Genomic DNA, 24132 nt, shown 5'->3' with positions numbered 1-24132 from the left:
GTGTGTGTGTGTGTGTGTGTGTGTGTGTGATATTGTGTGTGTGTGTGATATTGTGTGTGTGTGTGATATTGTGTATGTGTGTGTGATATTGTGTGTGTGTGTGTGTGTGTGTGTGTGATATTGTGTATGTGTGTGTGATATTGTGTGTGTGTGTGATATTGTGTGTGTGTGTGATACTGTGTATGTGTGTGTGATATTGTGTGTGTGTGTGTGTGTGTGTGTGTGTGATATTGTGTGTGTGTGTGTGTGTGTGTGTGTGTGTGTGTGTGTGTGTGTGTGTGTGTGTGTGTGTGTGTGTGTGTGTGTGTGTGTGATATTGTGTATGTGTGTGTGTGATATTGTGTATGTGTGTGTCAGGTAATCCTGTAAAAGCAGATAGGTGTCATGGCACCATTGTAATCCCTTGTTAACAGACACTAGCGGTGTCCTCGCTAAAACCTCTTCCTACTAATCCCTGTTCCCCCTACCTGCACGCACTGACCCCTTGTATCGGCACACACACTCACACACAGCCACACACACACACACTTTTATCTACACACACACACACACACACTTTTATCTACACACACACACACATCTAAACACGCACAAACACACACCCACACCTGTACATGCACAACACACTCTCTCATATCGAATAATACAAATCAGACGGCCCCATGTTGCAAAACGTGTTCACCTACTGATATCATTACTGGACCAGGAAAACCGCCTGGCTGTTTTGATTGAATATGACCGTTAATATTAGGGGCCCTCCACCAATGGTTTGTCCAGAGGTCTCTAACCCCTGAGCCTGACCTCTAACCCTGACCTCTCACCCTCTCAGCTGGCCAAACCCTAGCCCAGACAGATGGGGGCTGTCCCATACACCAGCCCTACGAGTCAACACACACACTCAACTCTTATTCTCTCTCTCCTATCCTCCTCTCTTCTCCTCCTTTCCTTTCCTCTACCCTTCTCTTCTCTACTTTCATCTGTTCTCCACCATACCCTCACCTCTCCTCTCTTCTCTCCCCCTCTTCTGTCTTATCTGCTTCTCTTCTCTCCTCTTCTCTCCTCCTCTTCTCTCCCCCTCTTCTGTCTTCTCCCCTTCTCTTCTCTCCTTCTCTCTCCTCCTCTTCTCTCCCCCTCTTCTGTCTTCTCTCCTTCTCTTCTCTCCTCTCTTTCTCTTCTCTCCCCCTCTTCTGTCTTCTCTCCCCTCTTCTCTCCTCCTCTTCTCTCCCCCTCTTCTGTCTTCTCTCCTTCTCTTCTCTCCTCTCCTTCTCTTCTCTCCCCCTCTTCTGTCTTCTCTCCCCTCTTCTCTCCTCCTCTTCTCTCCCCCTCTTCTGTCTTCTCTCCTTCTCTTTTCTCCTCTCCTCCTCTTCTCTCCCCTCTTCTCTCCCCTCTTCTCTCCTCTCTTCCTCTCTTGTCAATCACATGATCTAATAAAATCTCTATATCTGTTTCTCACTTTTAAAACACATTGATATCAACAGCATTACATATATCATGTTCTTCTAGACAGCAAGAATAAAACAAAACGTGGTCATATAAAATATAGGATTTATAGGCCCACAGTATATTATAGGCTACTGGATCTATCATTTATTTATCTGTGTTGTTTCTGTACAATTTTTATGTTTCTTAATTTAAAAAAATATGTGAAGGCCTTTGTATTCTCTGATATGTTAGAAATTGCACTATAGATTATAGGCCTTCTACTTTTATAAATCCGTTAGAATTGTCTGAGCACATTTCAGCAAAGGTCAATTGCTTTCTATGACTGGTTATATTTATAAGAAAACCCCTATAGGCCTGGGCCTAAATACCCATTCATTGTTTGAATGTTAATTATATAAGGAAGATTTGTTGATAGGCTACGAATGTACCATAACCTTATCCTTCACAATAGCATGGATATCGATCGTGACAAGGATCCAGATCAACATACACTAGATCTCTCTTTAAATACCCTTGTGTTGTAAATGTTTGGTTCTCAATCTATTTCTAACGTCATCAATAATAAACTATGTTTTGGTTAAAACTGCCGATCATTCAAATAAAATATTTCAGGGTCCAGCTGAGATGGGGCTCACGTGCTGAGGGCTGACCGACCCCACTTCCACGTGCCCTCCACCACGGATCGAACCTTTCGATTGAAACTGAAGTAATTTGCATACTGCATACTGATTCCCTCTCTGCCCGGGCCGATCCATAACGGGGCTGCTAGTCAAATGCGCGAGGAGCATTAAAAGCACGGGCAGAGACAGGCGGGAACCGCACGAGGAGCACACGGGACGGACTGACAGGCAGAGGGAAACGGCAGGTTTTATTCCGCCGACCAGGAACCGGAGAGTTTGAGGTTGAAATGGAGGCACGCCCTGGGCTGTTTCTACAGGACGCACGAGGGCAGCTTGACCTGCCTGCACCGGAGCCTGTCGCAACACGGGAGAGAGCGAGACACTCCGACTCTTGTTAAATGACTAGCCATTAAACCGATGTGGAGCGACAGTGTTCATCATACCTGTGTGTCATGATCAGTTGGGCTCAGCGTGGAACGTTCAGCTATAGAAATATACTGTCTAGAATAGACATGCCTTTCTGACATGTAGGAATCATGTCCGCTATTCATGGCATTCCGTCTGCATTTCTTAGTATGTAGCACCCTTCTGATCTGGACCATGATGGAGAAAGCTGTGTGACTATGTGTGTGTTCTGCTGTGGTGTGTTCTGATGGGGTGTGTATCTGGGGTGTGTTCAGATCTGGTGTGTTCAGATGGGGTGTGTTCTGCTGCAACACTGTGGTGTGTTCAAATGTGGTGTGTTCTGATGGGGTGTGCATCTGGGGTGTGTTCAGATGTGGTGTGTATCTGGGGGGTTTGACAGGAAAATGTGTGTAAACTGGGAGGCTCGTAAAAGATGCATGAGGGCATCAGATTCATGTTGTGGTAGGAGATGACAGCCACCAGTGTGTGTGTGTGTGTGTGTGTGTGTGTGTGTGTGTGTGTGTGTGTGTGTGTGTGTGTGTGTGTGTGTGTGTGTGTGTGTGTGTGTGTGTGTGTGTGTGTGTCAGACATTGTTTAGTCATAATCTGTTTGGACCTATTTCATTACCATGTTATTACCAGTTTGGATTGGCACTCATCCACCAGTTGATATGTCACGTTCAGGGTTAAAAGAGCTAGGGGCATTAGCCTTCAATGACAACACATTTTAACCAGACATTAATATGAAGGATTGTGTTACAAATGTAAACTAGATTTATATCAATTGATATTTTTTACTCTAGTAACTGTAGTAAGTGTAGTTGTCATCGCAACAGGCGAGCACACATTGCAGATGTTCTTCTCAGTGCCTTTGGCTCTACCCTTAGACACACGCGCACCTTCACTGCTTACCAAGAATTATCCAACTATCTTCTTCATTTTTTGTAATGTAAATGTAGTCTATTGACTGGGGTTTTAGAAGACCATTGCAAAAGCCAACTTTTACACGAAATAATATTTATTTTTAAATACGTTTATTGACAAAATGTCTGGAGCTGCAACAAGTTATCACAGTCTCAATTCAGAATTAGACGTTCGTCCACATTCTCCAAATGTCAAATTTCGAAGTTGCTCGTCTCCAAACGTCAAATTGTGTGTTTTTGTTGTTCCTGCTGCTTTGTATAGTTCAATGTATCCTGGGTATATTCAGTGCTCCTTGAAAATAACAAAAAATCTAACCCAAAACCCTTTTTCCTAAACTATTTTGCCAGGCATGAATGCAATAACATAGTAGTCTATACCACCTGAATGATTCAAAACAATTTCAGATGGAGAAATACTGGCCACCTACCACCTTATGAAATGTCTCATTCGTCTCTCGATGAACATAACATAACCTCTAGGTAAACCACCCTGCTCCTTATTTTGGATTTTCTATCTGGGTGTTTTCTATTTCAATTCAATATAATATATATTACAATGTTATAATTTGGCGTTGCAGTAAAAGGTGTTGACAGCGAGACAACCTAATCAGTGTTTTCTCGTGGATCAGATGATGATGGTGATGATAATGATTTCCACCACACCATGACATTGTTAAGACAACCTGTCTGCGATTCTTAACAAAGTTGTTTTGGTTGAAGAATATTCACACGTTGAGACAGTTGATTATACGCCTGGCCTGCATGTCACTCTTTATCCATAAACATGTGTTCCCTCCATCAGTCGTTATAGCCTAGGCCTAGTCTGCTTTATCACAATATGCTATGAATATTATAGGACAATTAATTCCGAGGCGAAGACACGAGAATCTCCCATGATGTCGAAAACCAAATGACCCGTAATAATCTAATGCCGTTTCAACAGGGACGAAGATACAAGCAATCAAATCCAAACATTTCAGATAGTGACCCTAGTGCCGTCACTAATCTTCTCTCAATATTCGCAGCTCTCGCTCCTCAAATAAATATGTTTAATGTGCCCGTACGAACATTACAGCAACCATCAGATTACGTATGGTCATTACAACCACTTAGAGACAACTTTTAACAACTTGTGTAAGGCTCTAATGCTTTAAAAGCATATTAATTGATATAAGAATCTAGGACATGGGGAGAATGAAGACTATTACCTTATGATAGGCTACAGGGGAATATGTTTTAGTGTAGGCCTAATTACCAATAGGCTATTGAAAAGTAATTTGGACAGTTTATTTTCGTTCGAAGTCAATCACTGCATTTCTTACAATGGAGTCGACTGCAGCATAGCATTACACTACAGATTTATGCCAGTTAGCCAGGGATATAAATTATTACAAACGCTATATATTTAATACCATAAATCCCAAGAATTATAATAAGTGAAAGTTGTGTTAGTTAGCCGTGCCGCTCAGACGAATGTCCTGTTGTGTGTAACCTACTGCTCAGAAATAGCATCCTTTTAAATGCTTTCGTTTTTTTATCAAACAAATTAGGTGTAACAGTATACAGGTATAGGCATATAGCTCATTTTTCTATAGCCTACAAGCAGTAGGCCTAAAGAAAGGGCTTTTATTAGAATACATGTATTATTTTTAAAGTGTCAGTAAAGTGAAATCGCTCTTGGGAGTTCTAGAAGTTTACTGAAGAATGCCACAGTCCTACTCCATTTAGTTGCTGATTCGAGACCTGTTTGCAGATTGACCATTCAAATATTTGAACTTTAAATTAAACGAATAGTAAACCGTTTTTTCATTCGAGGAAGTAAGATTACCCTTCATAAAAATATTGAAAAAAACAGCGCCTAAGATTCTCATTTTATTTTCAGTTGCTTTTAGCAATCAATAAAACGTTTGGTATTAGGCTATTAATATCCTATACGAATTTAAAACCTCGGTCTGCAATCAAATATTATTGAATTGGTTAGTATAGTCTATGCACAAAATTTAGCAATAAGAATAAGGTAGATATTAATAGTGCCGGCCAACATATAATCATGTGTACAGGCATATAGACCACGCTTAATTCAATTCAGGCTACTGTAAGTATGGATTTCGATTATATTAGTCTTGTCTAGAAATATAGCGTCTAGACGGTCGCTTTTGCCTAAATCTGGTTTGGGAATTCTAATAGTGTCGTTATGAGCGTTAATAACCCATCTCTGTAGTGGTATGTCACTATCTGTAGAGCTGAGATTATCGATCCATGTGCCTCTGTCTCCACCATAAACCACAGCATATGAATTAAACGATACTAATGTTATGCTGCCCTTTAGTAACGGCCACCGTAAAACCATGGCATGTTGGAAGCTGTGCCCTGTAGGCTACAACCAAATAGTCACTATTCAGGTTAGGACATGTGTAGTAGGCCTAACCTTTGCTCCATAAACATACTCTGTTACGCATACTCATCAGCATTCACATAGAGAGAGGAGAGGCATAGGCCTACTCTATTAATAATTGTATATGCAACATTGGTTATTGGATTCAACACTATAACATAATGCCGACTGTGAATATGACCCAGAGTCAACAGAATACAACAGCAGTCTGTGGATAATGAATCATTAATACAGACAGTCTCCAGGGTGCAGCCTGACCAACCGACCCAATGGGCGAGGGGGTTACCGCTTTGCTCTAATAATGCTGCTGCTCTGGGTTAACTTACCAGACTGACTTTTACCTTCTGACCAGAGCCATGTTTTTATTGTATCTAAATAAATGCTCTGCTTCTGACTATTCAACTACCTATGAATGACTGGTAACCAAGCCAAAAGCATCGTGATGTTCTATTGAATATTACGATACATGCTATTGTGGAGCTGGCTGCTGCAGATCTGTGGTAGAGGCCTATCGTTTAAAATATGACAATATGTTTTCACCGACGTTGTTGCGGGACAGTCATTTGTAAGCTATATGGCCATAATTAAAACGGCCAGACATGTCATAGCCTGTCTACTGTATGTTGCTGCAGTTACGGGGAGGGATGGAGTTTTCTTTTGAGCTTATCTTGGTTGGTACATTTGAAAGGTTTTGTTATGTCAGTTGACTTCTTAGTTAGTTGACACACGTTTTATGAAAAGCAGTGTTTATGTGAATACGTTATATATATATTTCTCTCTCTCTTTCTACATTCATCAAATACTTGCTATAACAACCACAGACCATTCTCTACAGGGACACGACACACACACTGCGGCTTTGACGCGTGAATAGGCCTCAACACAATGACACTCAAACACATACACGCGCACACCGCCCTTTTGCACGTTGCTGGAAGGAAAAATATCGATCAGCATGAGAATGTGTGCAGATGTGGCTGCTGAAACGTGAATCTTTCTCTTCTTATTTGGCCTGATATAGGCAATAATATTTTGTCTGTTTGTCTGATAGGAGCAATCTGTTATTCGCGATGATTGATTGTTATTTGCCTCGCGAATGTTATGTCAATTAATTTAGCAAATTGATAACATATTTAATTTTAAATGTATTACTTTTTAAATGTTAACACATTTGATTTACTTTGTTGACGTTAACTATTTTGTTATTAGGCCTAGGCTGCACGTTTTGTTTGTAAGTTATAAATAGGCCTATGTCGAATCTCTGACCAGTCCTTTATTATGTCCATACCGTTGGAAAGCATCTCGTTGTTCATAAAGTGTCTTTGTTTCTGGGCAAACGTCAAGTCCCCACACGCCACTGACGCTGACTTCCTATTAGAGACCATTTAACTTTTACGTTTCTCTTCTTTAACTTGTTCAATTGAACGGTGTCCTGTTGTTCTTGACCCTGACAGATGCCGCGGTGTGTGTGTGTGTGTGTGTGTGTGTGTGTGTGTGTGTGTGTGTGTGTGTGTGTGTGTGTGTGTGTGTGTGTGTGTGTGTGTGTTAATCTGCACGAGCAGCTGTTAACATTAGGAGTCTTGAAGCGTCACCTTTGACATGTGGCCCGGGCTGGCCACTGGCCGCAGCAAGCTGTCGCCTGCCTGACCGCGTGAAAAGGACGCCCCCCCCCCCCCTCCCCTCCTCCCAACACACACAAGTCATTTGAAGTTCATCCATTGTGTAGCCAATTTAGGAAATTGTATTGAAATTGTATTGTAATGATGTAGGCCTACTCAATGTGTCAAGGAAATAAAATCACGCAATAAAACATAAAACATATTTGTCATTCAATTGTTTCTCAATTAATTACTAACGTTAGTATATATTATTATCATGAGAGATGTAATGTTGATGTAATCATAGGCCTATTCGTGAATTAATACTTTTCTTCACCGTGATCAAGTTCATACACACACACACACACACACTCCGCGTATTGATGGGGGCACGCGTGGACACACTTAGCCTATACACACCCACACACTCCCATGCACGGCCGGCCGGTTCGTTAATCTTAATGGTTTAACAATAGACACATCTGTTCATCTTTTTATTTCTAAAGAGAGAGAAGTACATCTTCATTTGTTACTTCAAACCGACATATGGAATAGTTTTCATTCGGATTGGAGTTCTACAATAATCCTCTATTAGGGAACTTTGTTGGGATACCATTTTTGCTTTATTATATAAAAATAGAGAAACAGCATGATGACATTTGGTTCAAGATAGGTGGTGATTATGAAAGACACGTGTGTGAATATAAGGTTTTGAATACTGCATGCACACTGTCTGGTCAAATCACACACGCGCGCGCACCTCATTGACGAGTGGGGAATGAACCCGGAAGTTCACTTCATTTGTTCTGCATGACATGTTAAGGAGGCTCCAGAACAATATTGGATCAATAGGTTTTTATTTGTGTTTAAATACAATAGGCTCAATAGGCTCCATTGAACGTGTAAATTATAACCTAGTAAATAATATTAATTAATTTGTGATGTAATTATTTTATTCCAGAGGGTGTGTGAGAGGGGGGTTTATAACCAGCAGGTATCTTAATACCTCTGTTGTAACTTCCTTAATAACTGACGTCAGAGCAGTGTGTGTGTGTGTGTGTGTGTGTGTGTGTGTGTGTGTTTGTGGTGGGAGGGGATGGAAGGTCGCCCGTGCGCATGTGTGTATGTTCGGGATCGGCAGCCGTGAAACGGAGGTGTGGAGAAACCGAGCAGCACGAGAAAAGCCACGGAGAGAGAGATGGCGCAGGACCCAACCGGAACGCAAGGACAGGCGGGGGGGCTCGAGACACAACCGAGAGGAAGCAAAAAATATAATGTAGTATCAATAAAACGAGTCTAAAAGGGAAAGAAAATATATAATCGGAGGAAAGAAAATAATCAACAAAGACAAGAGGAAGAAAACACCAGCCATAAAAAGGATACAAAAAACGTCCATCAACCAGGATTCAGGAGACAGAACAAACCACCACAACAAACCAACAGACTGGGAGGGAACTTTCCCGCCGTGAGGACTCTGGACTGTTCTGTGGACATCCATCCTTCTCCCAGGTCACATAGATGGTCGCCAAGCATTATGAACGCGCAACTGTCCATGGAGAGCCTCGGCGACCTGAGCCATGAGTCTGTGGCCGGTCCAGGAGAGCTGCTAGTCGGCCACAGCCCACACCCTCGCCCGGGTGGGGGCCGAGGGCTGGCGCACCGCTCCATGGGCATGACGAGCCTGCTAGACGGAGGAGAATACCACTCCCATCACGGACACAACACTGGACACCCCGGTCATCACCTGCACCCCGCCATGAGTATGTGCGAGGCCCCCCCTGGAATGAGCGCAAGCACCTACACCACCCTCACACCTCTCCAGGCTCCCCTACCCCCCATCTCCACTGTAGCAGACAAGTTCTCTCATCATCACCATCATCATCATCATCCACACCACCATCCTCATCATCCTCATAATCATCACCAGCGACTCCCTGGTAATGTCACCGGCAGCTTTACGTTTATGAGGGACGAGAGGGGGCTGGCGCCGATCAACAACCTCTACTCCCCATACCACCACAAAGACGCCCCTGGGATGGGACAGAGCCTCTCCCCACTGTCTGGCTCTGGCCTGGCCGGCCTACACAGCTCCCAGGCCGGCCTGCCTCCCTATGCCCACCCCGGGGTCTCAGCCTCCATGCCGGGGGAGAAGATGCAGTTGACTCCCGGTGGGTTCGAGGCTCATCACCCCACCATGCTGGCCAGACACGCCGACCAGCACCTCACCTCCTCGGGGAACATGCTCCATATAAACGGCCTCCATCACCACCACCCCCATGCCCACCTCGGAGCCTCGGGGCACGTGCTGGGTCACGGGAACCCCCGGGACAACAACACCCAGAGCCACGCCTCAGGGCCCGGGGTTCAAGTCCAGGGGGTAGGTGGTGGTGGCGGTACCGACGGCAATTCGACGGGTCAAATGGAAGAAGTAAACACCAAAGAAGTAGCGCAGAGGATCACCACAGAGCTGAAGCGTTACTCCATCCCCCAGGCTATCTTCGCCCAGAGGGTGTTGTGTCGGTCCCAGGGGACACTGTCAGACCTGCTCCGGAACCCCAAGCCCTGGTCCAAGCTCAAGTCCGGCCGGGAGACCTTCCGCCGGATGTGGAAGTGGCTGCAGGAGCCTGAGTTCACACGCATGAGCACGCTCAGGCTCGCAGGTGAGCGAACCCTCGGTAATACCCACTTCCTTTTATTTATCTTTCTCTCTCCCTTTACTCGTTATCTATAGGGGGTATTTAAGATTGTTTGGTGCTCGTCTTTGGAACAGTAGGTCTATTGTCTGCAGCTGTCTTGAACCTGACAGTGGAGTAGCCAGTGGTATGACAGAACTGAAACCTTCCTCTGGAATTCCCTGCAGTTGAATTCATCATTGTCTTTGTTGTAATCTCTGTCTCTTGGCTTTTTCCATTCTATAAGATAAGGGCCCATATGTCTATGCGCGTGTGTGTGTGTGTGTGTGTGTGTGTTGGTGATCTGGGACCAGAATGAGCTTATTTTGCCCAACTCATCAGCTTTTTGTTGTTCCCAACAGAGTCCACGCGAGTCCATGTAAACAGAGTCCATGCGCGGGAGGATAAGAATCAAGTTCAAAAATATATTTTTACGTCATGACAATATTCATTTGCTGCCAGCACATGTAGTAACATCCTCAAGCTGTGCATTTCGGGGCTGAGGGATGGAACATCTGCGGAAAATAGTATAACAGAATAACAATATAATGTAATAGAAGATAATACAATATTTTCCAGGATCAATATGACCATTATTTTAAATATTGAGGAAAGCTTATGGAAGCTGTGTTTGGCTGCGTTGACGCACTTATTGTGTTTCAGTGAGTGTGTTATTGTCTTGGAGCTAAACTCGTTAGGAGGCGTGACGCGGGGCTGACTCTGGGTTTGTGGTAATTAACTGATAGATAGCTCTCTATTAATTTGTCCCCGAGGGCCCGAGTCAATCCGCCTGAACCGTTCTAGCGGACACACACGGAGCCACGCAGTCGCCAGCATACAAAGGAATTGCTTTATGTCTAATCAATGACGCGCTGAGGCGGATGGGTTTTTGGCTTGTGAAAAGTGTGAGGCGGTACGCTGCTGAAAGTGTGTTAAATCGCCATTGATTATTTGCAGCGTGTGTGTGTCTATCTGTTTGTGTGTATCTGTGTCTTTGTGTGTGTCATCAACAGTCTTGCATAGCAAACCATATATATACCATGTCATTTTACATGTTAATGTTTTTGTGAATTAAATAGACGAATAAACATGTTGCATTGCAGACGCAACTCTTGATCTTTCGATGCAGGTGATTCAAAATCAGAGTATTACGTATTATAAGTCTGTTGACGCACGCCAAACACATTTGTATTGATCCATTAGAATTCGAACAAATAATCCCTTCCATCTCGTGAGCTAAGAGAAAACACTATCACTCAGGACAGAAAAATATATACATTTTCCCGGAATTGTTTTCTGTGAATTCATGACTGTTAGGCAGTACGCCTGTGCTGTTCTATTTAGCCATGCCATGCGTTTATAAAAGTAAAAAGTAAAATAACATATTTTTCATTAGGCTTACTGTGTTGACTTTTTGAGTGGGGAGATTATTTTGGCAGTCTCTCCCTCTTCATTCTATTTGAGCCTAATTTCACTTCCATAAAACCTCAACCATAATATGTATAGCTATTGCATCCATGCGCATATATATTGTATTTCTCCCTAATGAAAGTATATACATATTACATACATATACATATTACTTTATATAACTTCGACCTGAATCATAAAGGCTTCGTTGTGAAATACCTCTCCTAATATTAATAGCGTTTCAGATTCTGGAAATGTAGAATGTCTGTAAACAGGAAAAGGAAGCCCGTACACGAACATATATCGATCGGTTCTCGGGTGAAATGTGTGTGTGATCGGCCTACTAAGAACTAAAATAGAAGATTGATATCGATTATTGAAATTTGGCTTTTTCCATTTCCTCATGTTACATCATGTATGCCTGGCGGTTTTCTCATGTCACCGAGGCCTATGTCTGCCGGTAGACTAGGCCTACTCATATCATTAACCTATTTAATCTTGAATTTATAGATTTTTTTCACGAATTGGAAATGCAACTTATTACATGTGAAGTGGGTTTAAAATAATCGAGGATAATGCAGCAAAAAGGCATTTCCGTTGTTGAGAAGTTGCGTGTATAGTTCCCTAAATAATTTCCTAAAAGCTACTTGTAAATTCTAGACCTATACACTCCCTTTCACACTCATCAATTAACCAGGCCTATATTAATTTTGCAGCAAATACAAATATTGTTAAATCAATTGTAAAAGTTAAGGCCTGATATTGCACCTGTCGATAATTTATCTCAAGCATTGATTCTGACATTATCATTTTGTTCGTTAGAAATTCGTTCAACTTTAAGCCTATTATATTCCTGTTTGGGAAGTTTGTGCTTTAACCTATATTTAACTAGGAAAGTCAGTTAAGAACAAATTATTATCTCCAATGCCTAGCAGTGGGTTAACTGCCTTGTTCAGGGGCAGAACGTCAGATTTTCACCTTGTCAGCTCGATCATGCAACCTTTCGGTTAGTAGTCCAACGCTCTAACCACTAGGCTACCTGCCACCCCAAAATAGAATGTTATTGAACATATTTGGAATAGGCCTAATTAAAAAACTTGTCAAACTGAGTGAATCAGCTCTTGCATTCGGAAAAGGGGCTATTCATATATTTTATTTATTTATTTTAAACATACACAACACACACATACACACACCGCTGCTGCTGGTACACGAGTGTGTGTAGTCACGCCATTGCTAGGCTACCTCAGTGTGGAGTTATCTGCTTAATGATTGTCAGACGGGCATAGCTGTGTGTGTGTGTGCGTGTGTGTGTGTGGGACCAGGGTGATAACGAGCCTGGGAAAGCTCCCAACCTGTCCGACTACCTGTCTGTCTGCTCCGCGCGGTGGCTGCTGGGGTGTCACTGTGGCCTTCAGCACGTTGATTTATAGCGCAGCAGATAGGATAGAGCTACACACACACACACACACACACACACACACACACACACACAGAGCAGATAGGATGCCAACTCAACTCCACACGGAGCGTTAGCTCTCTGTTAATGGTTGTCTAGGGCTATCACAGAACACACACAGACCTTTCTGTGATTAGTTCATTTCATAGACTCGAATATCCCACATCAACAACACGCACCTGGCATGCAGATCCATCTTGCTTGTTTTGCATACATTTGTAAGATGGTAGTGAAATACCCTTGGTCTAAGAAAAGATGGTCTAAGATCTATATTAAATAATCTATCTGGGACAGTGACTGTCAAGCCGATGTCCTCTAGCTAAGTAGAATGAATCGCTTTCGGTCGAATTCAGTGCTGCTACAGCTGTTTGACAGCTCACTGCTGCCCTCTATCGGTAAAGTCTCGATATGCAGGGAGAGGCCTACTTACCGTACGCTTCAGCACCACGGTCAGCGGCAATTGTTTTCAGCTGTGAGCTCCGGTGTAGGTTATTATGAGGCTACCCGTGTGTGTGTGTGTTATATTCCACGGTATAGATGATTGTGTGCTGTAGCCTATTGTTGTTATACAGTGTTGTATACTGTGTTAATGTTGTTATGATGTAGCTTGTTATAACATCTCTCTTTCTATCCCCACCCTTAGCGTGTAAGCGCAAGGAGCAGGACCAGGGCCACTGTAAAGTTGGTGGTGACCGTGGCGGCAGCGGTGGCAGCAGCGGCGGAAACCACAGCGGCAGCAACCACAGCGGTAATGGTGGCCACTCCAAGAAGCCTCGGCTGGTGTTTACCGACGTCCAGAGAAGGACCCTCCACGCCATCTTCAAGGAGAACAAGCGTCCATCCAAGGAGCTCCAGATCACCATCAGCCAGCAGCTGGGCCTGGAGCTGACCACCGTCTCAAATTTCTTCATGAACGCACGCCGACGCAGCCTCGACAAGTGGCTCGACGACAACGGAGGCTCCTCCCACTCCGCTAATTCCTCTGTCTCCACCTGCAGCAAAGCCTGAGGAGGAGGGACTGGAGGAGAGAGCGGGCACAGTTTTGAGTTGATTTAACTTGGAAAAAATAAGTTACCACGCTGACTTACAATTTTGAATTATGTCATCTCAGGTAATCAAGTGTTGAGTTGACTACATTTTATATTAGATATGGTGTTAGAAGTTTTTAGTTAGCGTGGAGACTTATTTTTTTCTAGTTTGAAGCAGTCAAGATGTTTTACTGTGTATGGGGAGACAGACTGACAGACTCAACCTCGGTGGAAAAGCTTTACAATGTAGAAACCAGGAGAAACTAAGGAAAATACCTATAAACAGCGTTTTGACCTTAAAGCCTGTACTATAACACTGCTATTTATAGTGTCCAAAGAAAAAACAAACCAAAGACTTGTTTTGACCTGCTTTAAAAACTCTGTTCTGGCATTCTACCCAATCACTGATCTCACAGCTTTAATACCTCCCGCCCACTGTCCTTATCTTTGATCTGACTGGTCGGGTTGAGGGAGGGCCTCTGGATGGACTTTTAATCAGCCTATCAGCTGTGTGGGTTCTGACCAGTGGACGGAGATCCTGTGGGATGGGTCAATCAGCTTTGAGGAGGAATCTTACAGGTGCCACTGGAATGTTCAGTTGCCGTTTGGATTGGTCAGAGTTTCTGTCCGTCAGGACAAACAGACATTTGATTGGTCACAGTTTTCTGTCCGTCAGTAAACCCCAGACACTCCAGGTAGAAGCTGCCATAAACTGATCTAGATTCAGATTACCTTGCCCCCAATCCTATCAGTAACCATTAGAAGGATGAAATAAATATTGTTTCTGACCCATGATCAGTGATTAGGGGTGACTTCTACCTCCTTCACTGGAAGAGCAGACAGGGGAGGGGGGAAATCGCCCCAGTAGGAGCTGCTAACCATGACCCATAACCCCTGACCCATTCCGTAGTGCTTTCTTCCTGTACTGTTGAAACAGTAAAAATGAAACCAAAGCTTTCTCCACTACAGGGCAGGTAGCCTAGACTGTGTGCAGTTATAATACCAAATCACTTTGACAGAATCACAGCAAGAAGTACAACCAAAGAATAATGTCTTCTATTTTGTAGCTGATGTTGTAAAGAGTATTTTTAAAGACATGAGTGTGACTGTTAACACTCTCCTCTCCTCCATCTCTCCTATCTTCCTCTCTCTCCATCTCTCAGTGGTGGAAAAGTACCCAATTGTCATACTTTAAAAAAGTAAAGATCCCTTAATAGAAAAGGAGTTGAGTAAAAATGAAAGTCACCCAGTAAAATACTACTTGAGTAAAAGTCTAAAAGTATTTGGTTTTAAATATACCTAAGTATCAAAAGTAAATGTAATTGCTAAAATATGTGAAAGTGAAAGTAGAAATAATTTCAAATTCCTTATATTGAGCAAACCGGACGGCATCATTTCCTTTTATTTTTTATGTATGGATAGCCAGGGACACGCTGCAACACTCAGACATCATTTACAAACGAAGCATGTGTGTTTTATGAGTCCACTAAATCAGAGGGAGTAGGGATGACCGGGGATATTCTTATTATAAGTGCGTGGATTGAACCATTTTCCTGTCCTGATAAGCATTCAAAATGTAATGAGTACTTGTGGGTGTCAGGGAAGATATATGGAGTAAAAAGTTCATTATTTTCTTTAGGAATGTATTGAGGTAAAAGTAAAAGTTGTCAAAAATATAAATAGTAAGGTAAAGTACAGATACCCAAAAAACGACTTTAGTAGTACTTTAAAGTATTTTTACTTAAGCACTTTACACCACTACCATTTCTCCTCCTCTTATCCTCATCCAGTATCTCTTCTCTCCCTCCATTTCTCTACTCTATCATTCCGACTCTCCTCTCCTCCTCTCCATCCATCTCACCTCAGTGGGTATAGATGGATGCTATGCATGTCAGCACCAGGAAGAAAGCACTACAGTGGCTTGCTTTCCCAAAGTATGAGTCAAAAAGTGTGGAGTACTGTCTAAGGGCTTGGTTCACTCCTTTGCTCCTCTCCATGTCTGGGGTACCAGTCTCTGGGCTGGGAGTGGGGGTATCTCTGCCTCTGTCTGTGGGTTACTGTAGCTCCTCTCCATGTTAATGAGTATTATATTAAATGAAGCAAAGCCAAACGAGAGCTGTATCCTCAAGTCGAAAAGAAAACAACAAAGAAGAGGATAAAGAAATGTCTAAATGTGTTAAGACCTACTGATATTTTATAGTGTGAACCAAAGATGCTACCTCACTCAATTTCCATTTGTGATTTCTATCACTTTGATGATACCAAAGATAACCAAAGATTTCGTCATTGCACGGCCGACATGAGTGATGTGGATAGAAGGTTTACTGTATTTCCTTATCCTTACCCCCTCCTCTCCTCTCGTCCTCCTCCCCTCCCCCTGCTCTGCTTGGTCTCTCAACATCTCTGCTCTCTACTTATAAAGCTACAAGTAGACATGATACTGAAGCTGTAGTCTATGTTACCAAAACAACGAAGATGTTGACAACACTCTAGACATACATATTAACAATGTTCTAGAATGAAATGTTGACAACGTTCGAGAATGATATGTTGACAAAATTCTAGAATGATGTTGACAATGTTTTAGACAGAGGTTGACAACGTTCGAGAATGACATGTTGACAAGGTTCTAGAATGTTGACAACATTGTAGACAGACATGTCGAAAACGTTCTTGAATTATGTTTACAACATTCTAGAATGATATGTTGACAACATTGAACTTTCTAAAATGACATGTTGACAACATTCTATACAGACATGTTGACAACCTCTCTAAAACTCCCAGGACGAGTGCCTTGCTTGAACCAAAGTGTTAAACCACTGTTGACCTCTCTATGACCTTTGACCTTTTACTCTTTGAATACCTCAGCCTGTAGAGACGGGCCACTACTGAAGACTAAAGGAATATCTCTCACTCTCTCCTTCCTTATCGCTCTCTCTCTTTCTCTCGCTCTCTCTCACAAGTGGTGCTTTTGCCAGCTCAACCATGCAATGAAAACATACCAAAGGAATTTCTGATCTCCACTCCTGCTGATATACCAAAGCTCTTCTTCTGTCTCCCCTGCCCCCCTCCCTCCCACTCTCCTCCAATCCTCTCTCCTCCCCTTTGAAGGAAGGCCCAGCACTCTGGCCGTGTTTGTCTCTGAATACCTCATAGTGAGAACTCTGTGGTTCTGTGGAGATATTGTCAAAGTGGATCAGGCAGAACTAAACTAGTTTGGTAACTAATGTTGTTATTGTTACTTCTTTCAAAAAGCTTTATGGTTCTTATTTATTTTGTATGTTTTTTTGGGCAGAAGTGTTCTGTTCAAGGTCGCGGAGGACAAGTTTCAGGGTCTTGAGGTTTGAAACTTGTCTGGATGGAGAGATGAAGTGTACTATTTTGTTATCAGACGTTGGGTACTTATTCCGATATTATAATGATGGTAGACTATTGTTTTTTACAGGGTAAAACCAACAACTGCTGTGATAATGTGTTCATATGTTTTCCTTTTCTCGTCTTCTGTTGTGGTGATTTGATTTGAATGGAATTGTGTTTTTGTATTATTGCTTAACCACTGCTTTAATTTATGCCTTTGTAGAACATCTAGATTTGTATATAGTAGGTTTTTTGAGAGAAAACAAACAAAAAAAACAACAAATGAACATTCAGTTTTGTCTTAGACTTATAACATTCTCCTGCTTAGATCAGATGAAGGAGTGGGTTTGTGTTCTTCTTCTCGTATATCACAGCTCTGTCACTTCAACATGTGTTCTGAACACTGCCAGAGACCACACCATTGCCCTGACAACGGGCCGACACACATCTGACACTACATCCTATTTCCTATGTAGTGCATTACTTCTGACCAGAACCCTATGGCTAATCCAGGATGTGATCAGGACAATATTGAAAATCAGGATTTTGACTAGGGGATATGTTCGTTTCATATCTTTACTAACCCAAACCCTATGGCTCTGTTCAAAACTAGTGCACTATTTAGGGTGTCATTTCAGATACAGACATTCTACAGTTGGTACGTACTTCGCTCAACAGCTGTCAAGAAAGCAGCAGTGTGCAATGTGTTTTCTATTCTTTTGACTTTTTAAATTTTTTATTTTATTTTATGGGTATTAATAATAATAATGAGCATCCAAAGATTTCTAAAACAAACCAAAAAGTGGAGAAAAAAAAGGAAAAATAAGTGAATTAAAACGTTTGAAAAAGCACTGGCATTTGTGAGTTTAAGAGATGTTGAGTTTTGATTTGCCATTCGCAGCACGGGTATAGATGTTAGTAGAAGGCTGTAGGCCGGGGGCTTCTGTAGTCAAGGTTACTCAGCCGTGTAGGGAATCTCCTGTTTAAATGTACAATCTGAAGTGATGTTTTAAACTAAACCAGGGCTGCAAGTCCTCTCAGTGTTGCTCAACCCAGTCCTCTGGTGCCTGATTCATACTATAGGGCCAAGCCGAGCTGTACTGTGGTGGCCTGGTTACAAATGTGGGAATCAGGTATCGGACCACCAACCATTTCACATATTAGGTCTATTCCAACACTTGCACTCCTCTTTCAACTAAGTCAATTAATCATGAAGCCCGTGACTAGTTGAATCAGGTGAGTTAGAGCTGGAATACATCAGATATATAAAACAGTTGGTCCCTAAGGACTGTTCTGAGTCACTTTGCTGTCTGACACACAGAGTGAGGTGGGTGGAGTTGGGGGGGTTAGCGGTGGGATGGATGGGGTCTGGCGGTGCAGCAGGCCTGCCAGGGGCGGGGTCAGAGAGCTTGTTCTGAACTGCATCTCAAACTAAATCCTATTCCAAATATGTGGTGTAGTGCATTAGGGAGGGAATATGGTGTGATGAAGTGCACTATATAGAGATTAGGGTGTGATTTGATACACATGCCTCTTGTTCATAATAATGTGTCCCTGCCGCCTAGCTCCACACAGTGTCTGTTGTTTGGTGCAAACTCGTGTAATGACAATGAGCAAAGTCTAATAAACCTACAAAGAAATGTGTGTGTGTATATGGGTGGGACAGCACTTATCTGGTCTCTCTCTGTGTGTGTGTGTGTGTGTGTGTGGTCAGTGAACTCAGTTTAGCAGCTTGAAGCTGTTTAGTGCTCATCTCATTTCTCAGTAGTACCATTCTTACAATAGGCCCTGTTACAGTGGATCCTGACACAGTTAAGTGGAGTCTAGATGTTTTAGCTTTCAGCCCTCTGTTACTTTCTCTTCCATTCAATCTCCACAGGCCATACAGTTCAATGGGAATAGCCATGCAGACGACAGTAGTTACATTGTAGAACTAGACAGGCTGTGTGTGTGTGTGTGGGTGTGTGTGTATGCTTGTGTGCGTACATTTGTCTGTCTGTGTGTCTCTGTGTGCTTCCGTATATGTGTGTTACTGTGTCCCTAATCAGGCTGAGTCTCATCACAGTACTGCAGCGCCTGAGACAATCAGACGTTTGGGCAAATCTGAGGTGGTACCCTATTCCCTAAAGAAGTAGTGTGCTAAAGGTGGTCATTTTGAATGTGAAAACACTAAAACAATAAAGGGGGGTGAGGACCTCACTGGGGGCAGGGTTGCAAAAAATTCCCTGGTTTACCTGAAATCACACGGAATCTGGAGGAAATAAAGCAGAAAATCCAGAATCCTCCAACCAGGACTTCTGGAAAAACAGGGAATTTATTTAAAGTTCCTGGAATTATGCAACCTTACTTGGGGCCTCTTCCAGAGATTATTCATATATTATAAAGAGTTCTGGAAGGTTTTGTTGAACAACAAAAAATACCGAAACCAACTCGCTGACATTTATTTCCAAAGAGAACCCAGTAGTTGTTTCTGCATTTTCCAGTTCACCCTGAGTTGTTCTGGTGTAAACCAGCCAGTGACAGGCGTCCATTGTTATTTTTCCCGTCAATCCTTCCTCTGAAGCCGTGTGTCCTTCATATCAATCATCATAGTGTCTAGTTGTGTTTCTGTGTGTGATGGGCTAGAGGGATGTTGGGCTAGGTGTAGAGATGCACAGTTCTTGGCCCATATTCATAAAGTGTCTCAGAGTACGAGTGCTGATCTAGGGTCATTTGTTCCCTTTGAATCCTAGTAAATAAGTGGGGTCACCTTCTCCTAGATCAGCACTCCTACTCCAAGACACTGTCCTCATGGGCCACGGTATCTCATAGCTTGGTTGGTTGAATCATTTAGGTTCTAATATTCTTGGCTTTGCTACTGCTCGCTCAGTTCTGTGCAACATCATCTGCTGTGTTTGCTAAACAAAACAAATTGGAATTAAAATAATAAAGAGAAGCAAGTGATGATGTCATCCAGCCTTTGATTTTCAGTGTTAAAATGTAACATTTTCTGTAGTCACTAAAAAGTAGAAAATAAACAGTTGGAATTCCAGCACCTGAATCCAGACTCGTGTCATTTCCTTCAATACTGATGTTAGACTCAAAAGTCTATTTCATATGTACAGTACCAGTCAAAAGTTTGGACACACTTACTCATTCAAGAGATTTTATAATTTTTTATATATTTTCTACATTGTAAAATAATAGTGAAGACATGAAAACTATGAAATAACACCTATGGAATCATGTAGTAACTAAAAAAGTGTTAAACAAATCAAAATATATTTTAGATTCTTCAAAGTAGCCAGCCACCCTTTGCCTTGATGACAGCTTTGCACACTCTTGGCATTCTCTCAACCAAATTCATGAGGTACTCACCTGGAATGCATTTAAATTAACAGGTATGCCTTATTAAAAGTTAATTTGTGGATTTTCTTTCCTTCTTAATGCGTTTGAGCCAATCCGTTGTGTTGTGACAAGGTAGGGTTGGTATACAGAAGATAGCCCTATTTGGTAAAATACCATATTATGGCAAGAAAAGCCAAATAAGCAAAGAGAAATGACAGTCCACCATTACTTTAACATGAAGGTCAGTCAATCTGGAAAATTTCAAGAACTTTTAAAGTTTCTTCAAGTGCAGTCGCAAAAACCATCAAGCATTATGATGAAAGGACAACAATAATAAGAAGAGACTTGCTTGGGCCAAGAAACACAAGCAATGGACATTAGACCGGTAGAAATCTGTCCTTTGGTCTGATGAGTCCAAATTTTAGATTTTTGGTTCCAACCGCCGTGTCTTTGTGAAACGCAGAGTAGGTGAACAGATGATGCATGTGTGGTTCCCACCATGAAGCATGGACGAGGAGGTGTGATGGTGTGGGGTGCTTTGCTGGTGACACTGTCAGTGATTTGTTTAGAATTCAAGGCACACTTAACCAGCATGGCTACCACAGCATTCTGCAGCGATATGCAATCCCATCTGATTTGCGCTTAGTGGGACTATAATTTGTTTTTCAACAGGACAATGGCCCAAAACACACTTCCAGGCTGTGTAAGGGCTATTTGACCAAGGAGAGTGATGGAGTGCTGCATCAGATGACCTGGCCTCCACAATCACCCAACCTCAAACCAATTGAGATGGTTTTGGATGAGTTGGACCTCAGAGTGAAGGAAAAGCAGCCAACAAATGCTTAGCATACGTGGGAACTCCTTCAAGACTGTTGGAAAAGCATTCCATGTGACTACCTCATGAAGCTGGTTGAGAGAATGCCAAGAGTGTGCAAAGCTGTCATCAAGGCAAAGGGTGGTTACTTTGAAGAATCTCAAATATAAAATATATTTTGATTTGTTTAAAACTATTTTGGTTACTACATGATTCCATGTGTTATTTCATAGTTTTGATGTCTTCACTACTATTCTACAATGTAGAAAATAGTACAAATAAAGGAAGACCCTTGAATGAGTGGGTGTGTCCAAACTTTTGACTGGTACTGTATGTAGTAGATCAAATGTGTTTTGAACTGCAACTGGTACCTACCCCCCTAGGCACTTCACCTCTGTAGATTGTTATTTTACTGCTGCTCTTTAATTATTTGTTACTTTTAGGTATTTTTCTTAAAACTGATTTTTTGGTTAAGGGCTTGTAAGTAAGCATTTCACTGTAAGATCTACACCTGTTGTATTTGGCGCATGTGACAAATAAAATTTGATTTGATTTTATTGACTATTGACATGTCTCACCTGTTCTTTTAAATGCCCACTGATACACTGCACTTCTATTCTTCCACCACTAGATTGCAACATAACACAGTGTAACTCAGTCACCTGCAGAGGGATTCCTCCAGCTGATACAGTATGCTGTTCTACTGAGGTCTCTGTGTTGTCATCACCACAGATCATACAGGGTTTCCTTTGTCCCAAGCATGTCAAATGAGTCAAATTTTACCCTGTAAAACCTGTTTTATGTTTATTTAATGGAATGTCCCACCCATCCAGACACTGTAGGACAGGTTAAATATAGAGAATGTATCAGGGACCAGAGTGGAGACAGACATGCCATAGTTGCATAACAGGTTATCTGTCAGTAGCATTTTATCTGTCCCTTATTTTGGAATCACACATGCGTGCGCACACACACACGCACAACCATGAATATAGATTCAATTATGAACTTCAGGAGCAAGCGGCTTATAGGTCAACAAGTTTGAGTGCAGTAATGAAATACATTACATGACCAAAAGTATGTGGACATCTCCTTCCAATATTATGGGTATTAATATGGAGTTGGTCCCCCCTTTTCTGCTATAACAGCCTCCACTCTTCTGGGAAGGCTTTCCACTAGCAGTTGGAACATTGCTGCAGGGACTTGCTTCCATTCAGCCTCAAGACCATTAGTGTGGTCGGGCACTGTCGTTGGGCGATTAGGCCTTGCTCGCAGTAGACATTCCAACTCATCCCAAAGGTGTTCGATGGGATTGAGGTCAGTGGTCTGTGCAGGCCAGTCAAGTTCTTCCACATCGATCTCGACAAACCATTTCTGTATGGACCTCGCTTTGTGCACGGGGGCATTGTCATGCTAAAATCTGAAAGGGTCTTCCCCAAACTGTTGCCACAAAGTTGGAAACACAGAATCATCTAGAATGCCATTGTATGCTGTAGCGTCAAGATTTCCCTTCACTGGAACTAAGGGGCCTAGCCCAAACCATGAAAAACAGCCCCAGACCATTATTCCTCCTCCACCAAACTTTACAGTTGGCACTATGCATTGGGGCAGGTAGCGTTCTCCTGGCATCCGCCAAACCCAGATTAGTCTGTCGGACTGCCAGATGCTCCAGAGTCCAATGGTGGCAAGCGTTACACCACTCCAGCTGACGCTTGGCATTGCACATGGTGACCTTAGGCTTGTATGCGGCTGCTCGGCCATGCAAACCCATTTCGTGAATGTCCCGACAAACAGTTATTGTGCTGACGTTGCTTCCAGAGGCAGTTTGGAACTCGGTAGTGAGTGATGCTTCAGCTCTCGGCAGTCCTGTTCTGTGAGCTTGTGTGGCCTACCACTTCATGGCTGAGCCGTTGTTGCTCCTAAACATTTCCATTTCACAATAACAGCACTTACAGTTGACCGGGGCAGCTCTAGCAGGGAATAAATTTGAGAACCTGACTTGTTGGAAAGGTGGCATCCTATGACAGTGCCACGTTGAAAGTCACCAAGCTCTTCAGTAAGGCCATGTTTGGTGGGATTTGTCGTTCTGAACGTATTGTTCCTCTGAGTGGATCTATGACAATTTTTCCTCTGTGAGCAATACATGGTTAACAATATTACTCAAAATTATCAATAGTGAGCACTGAGTAACGAATACAACATCCCTAATCTTATTATAGGCCTTGTGAGAGCTGGTGGCCTGGATTCGTGTTGTCGTTAATGACCGATTCAGTGTATTCACTTTCAAAGACAATCAAAGCGCTGACTACTATGCACGGTTCAAACAAAGAAAATCTCAAATTTGAATTGTCAAAGTGCAACGATATTAACACTCTTTTAATCTGCCTATGTTGCGTTCTCGTGCAATTAGAGTTGCCAGGAGACCCTCCAAATCAGAGTATAAATGGGAAACTCTGAGAAAATTGTTTCCTGAGTTGACGACGTTGTGACGTTTCACCACTGACCTTTTGCCTTGCCAACCAAAAGATGACAACTCCAATATTGGTACAAATGTAACTACTTGACTACTTTGTCAATGTTCAACAATTTAAACAAGACAACTAACTTTATTATAAACAACGTTAGCTAGTTTATCAGGCTAGCTAAAATGTGCTCATCATATAGGTTGAAGAACTGTTC

At 42.5% G+C, this 24132-nt stretch overlaps 1 protein-coding gene across 2 annotated transcripts; it reads left to right on the top strand.

Moving 5' to 3' along the window:
- The first annotated feature begins 7516 nt into the window (after nt 1-7516).
- Nucleotides 7517-20352, top strand: onecut1 (one cut homeobox 1). 2 transcript variants are annotated; one of them, XM_055921865.1, is made up of 2 exons: nt 7517-10043; nt 13568-20352. In XM_055921865.1, exons 1-2 carry the CDS (start codon nt 8918-8920, stop codon nt 13930-13932), a joined length of 1491 nt encoding a protein of 496 aa, XP_055777840.1. In that variant the 5' UTR covers nt 7517-8917; the 3' UTR covers nt 13933-20352. The 2 variants fall into 2 exon arrangements, with proteins under 2 accessions (XP_055777840.1, XP_055777839.1); XM_055921864.1 differs by having other exon boundaries at nt 7881-10058.
- The last annotated feature ends 3780 nt before the right edge of the window (nt 20353-24132 follow it).

The sequence above is a fragment of the Salvelinus fontinalis genome, chromosome 4 (genome assembly GCF_029448725.1).
Source record: "Salvelinus fontinalis isolate EN_2023a chromosome 4, ASM2944872v1, whole genome shotgun sequence".
NCBI classification, from domain to species: Eukaryota; Metazoa; Chordata; class Actinopteri; order Salmoniformes; family Salmonidae; genus Salvelinus; species Salvelinus fontinalis.
This window is presented reverse-complemented; position numbering and strand designations above follow the sequence as displayed.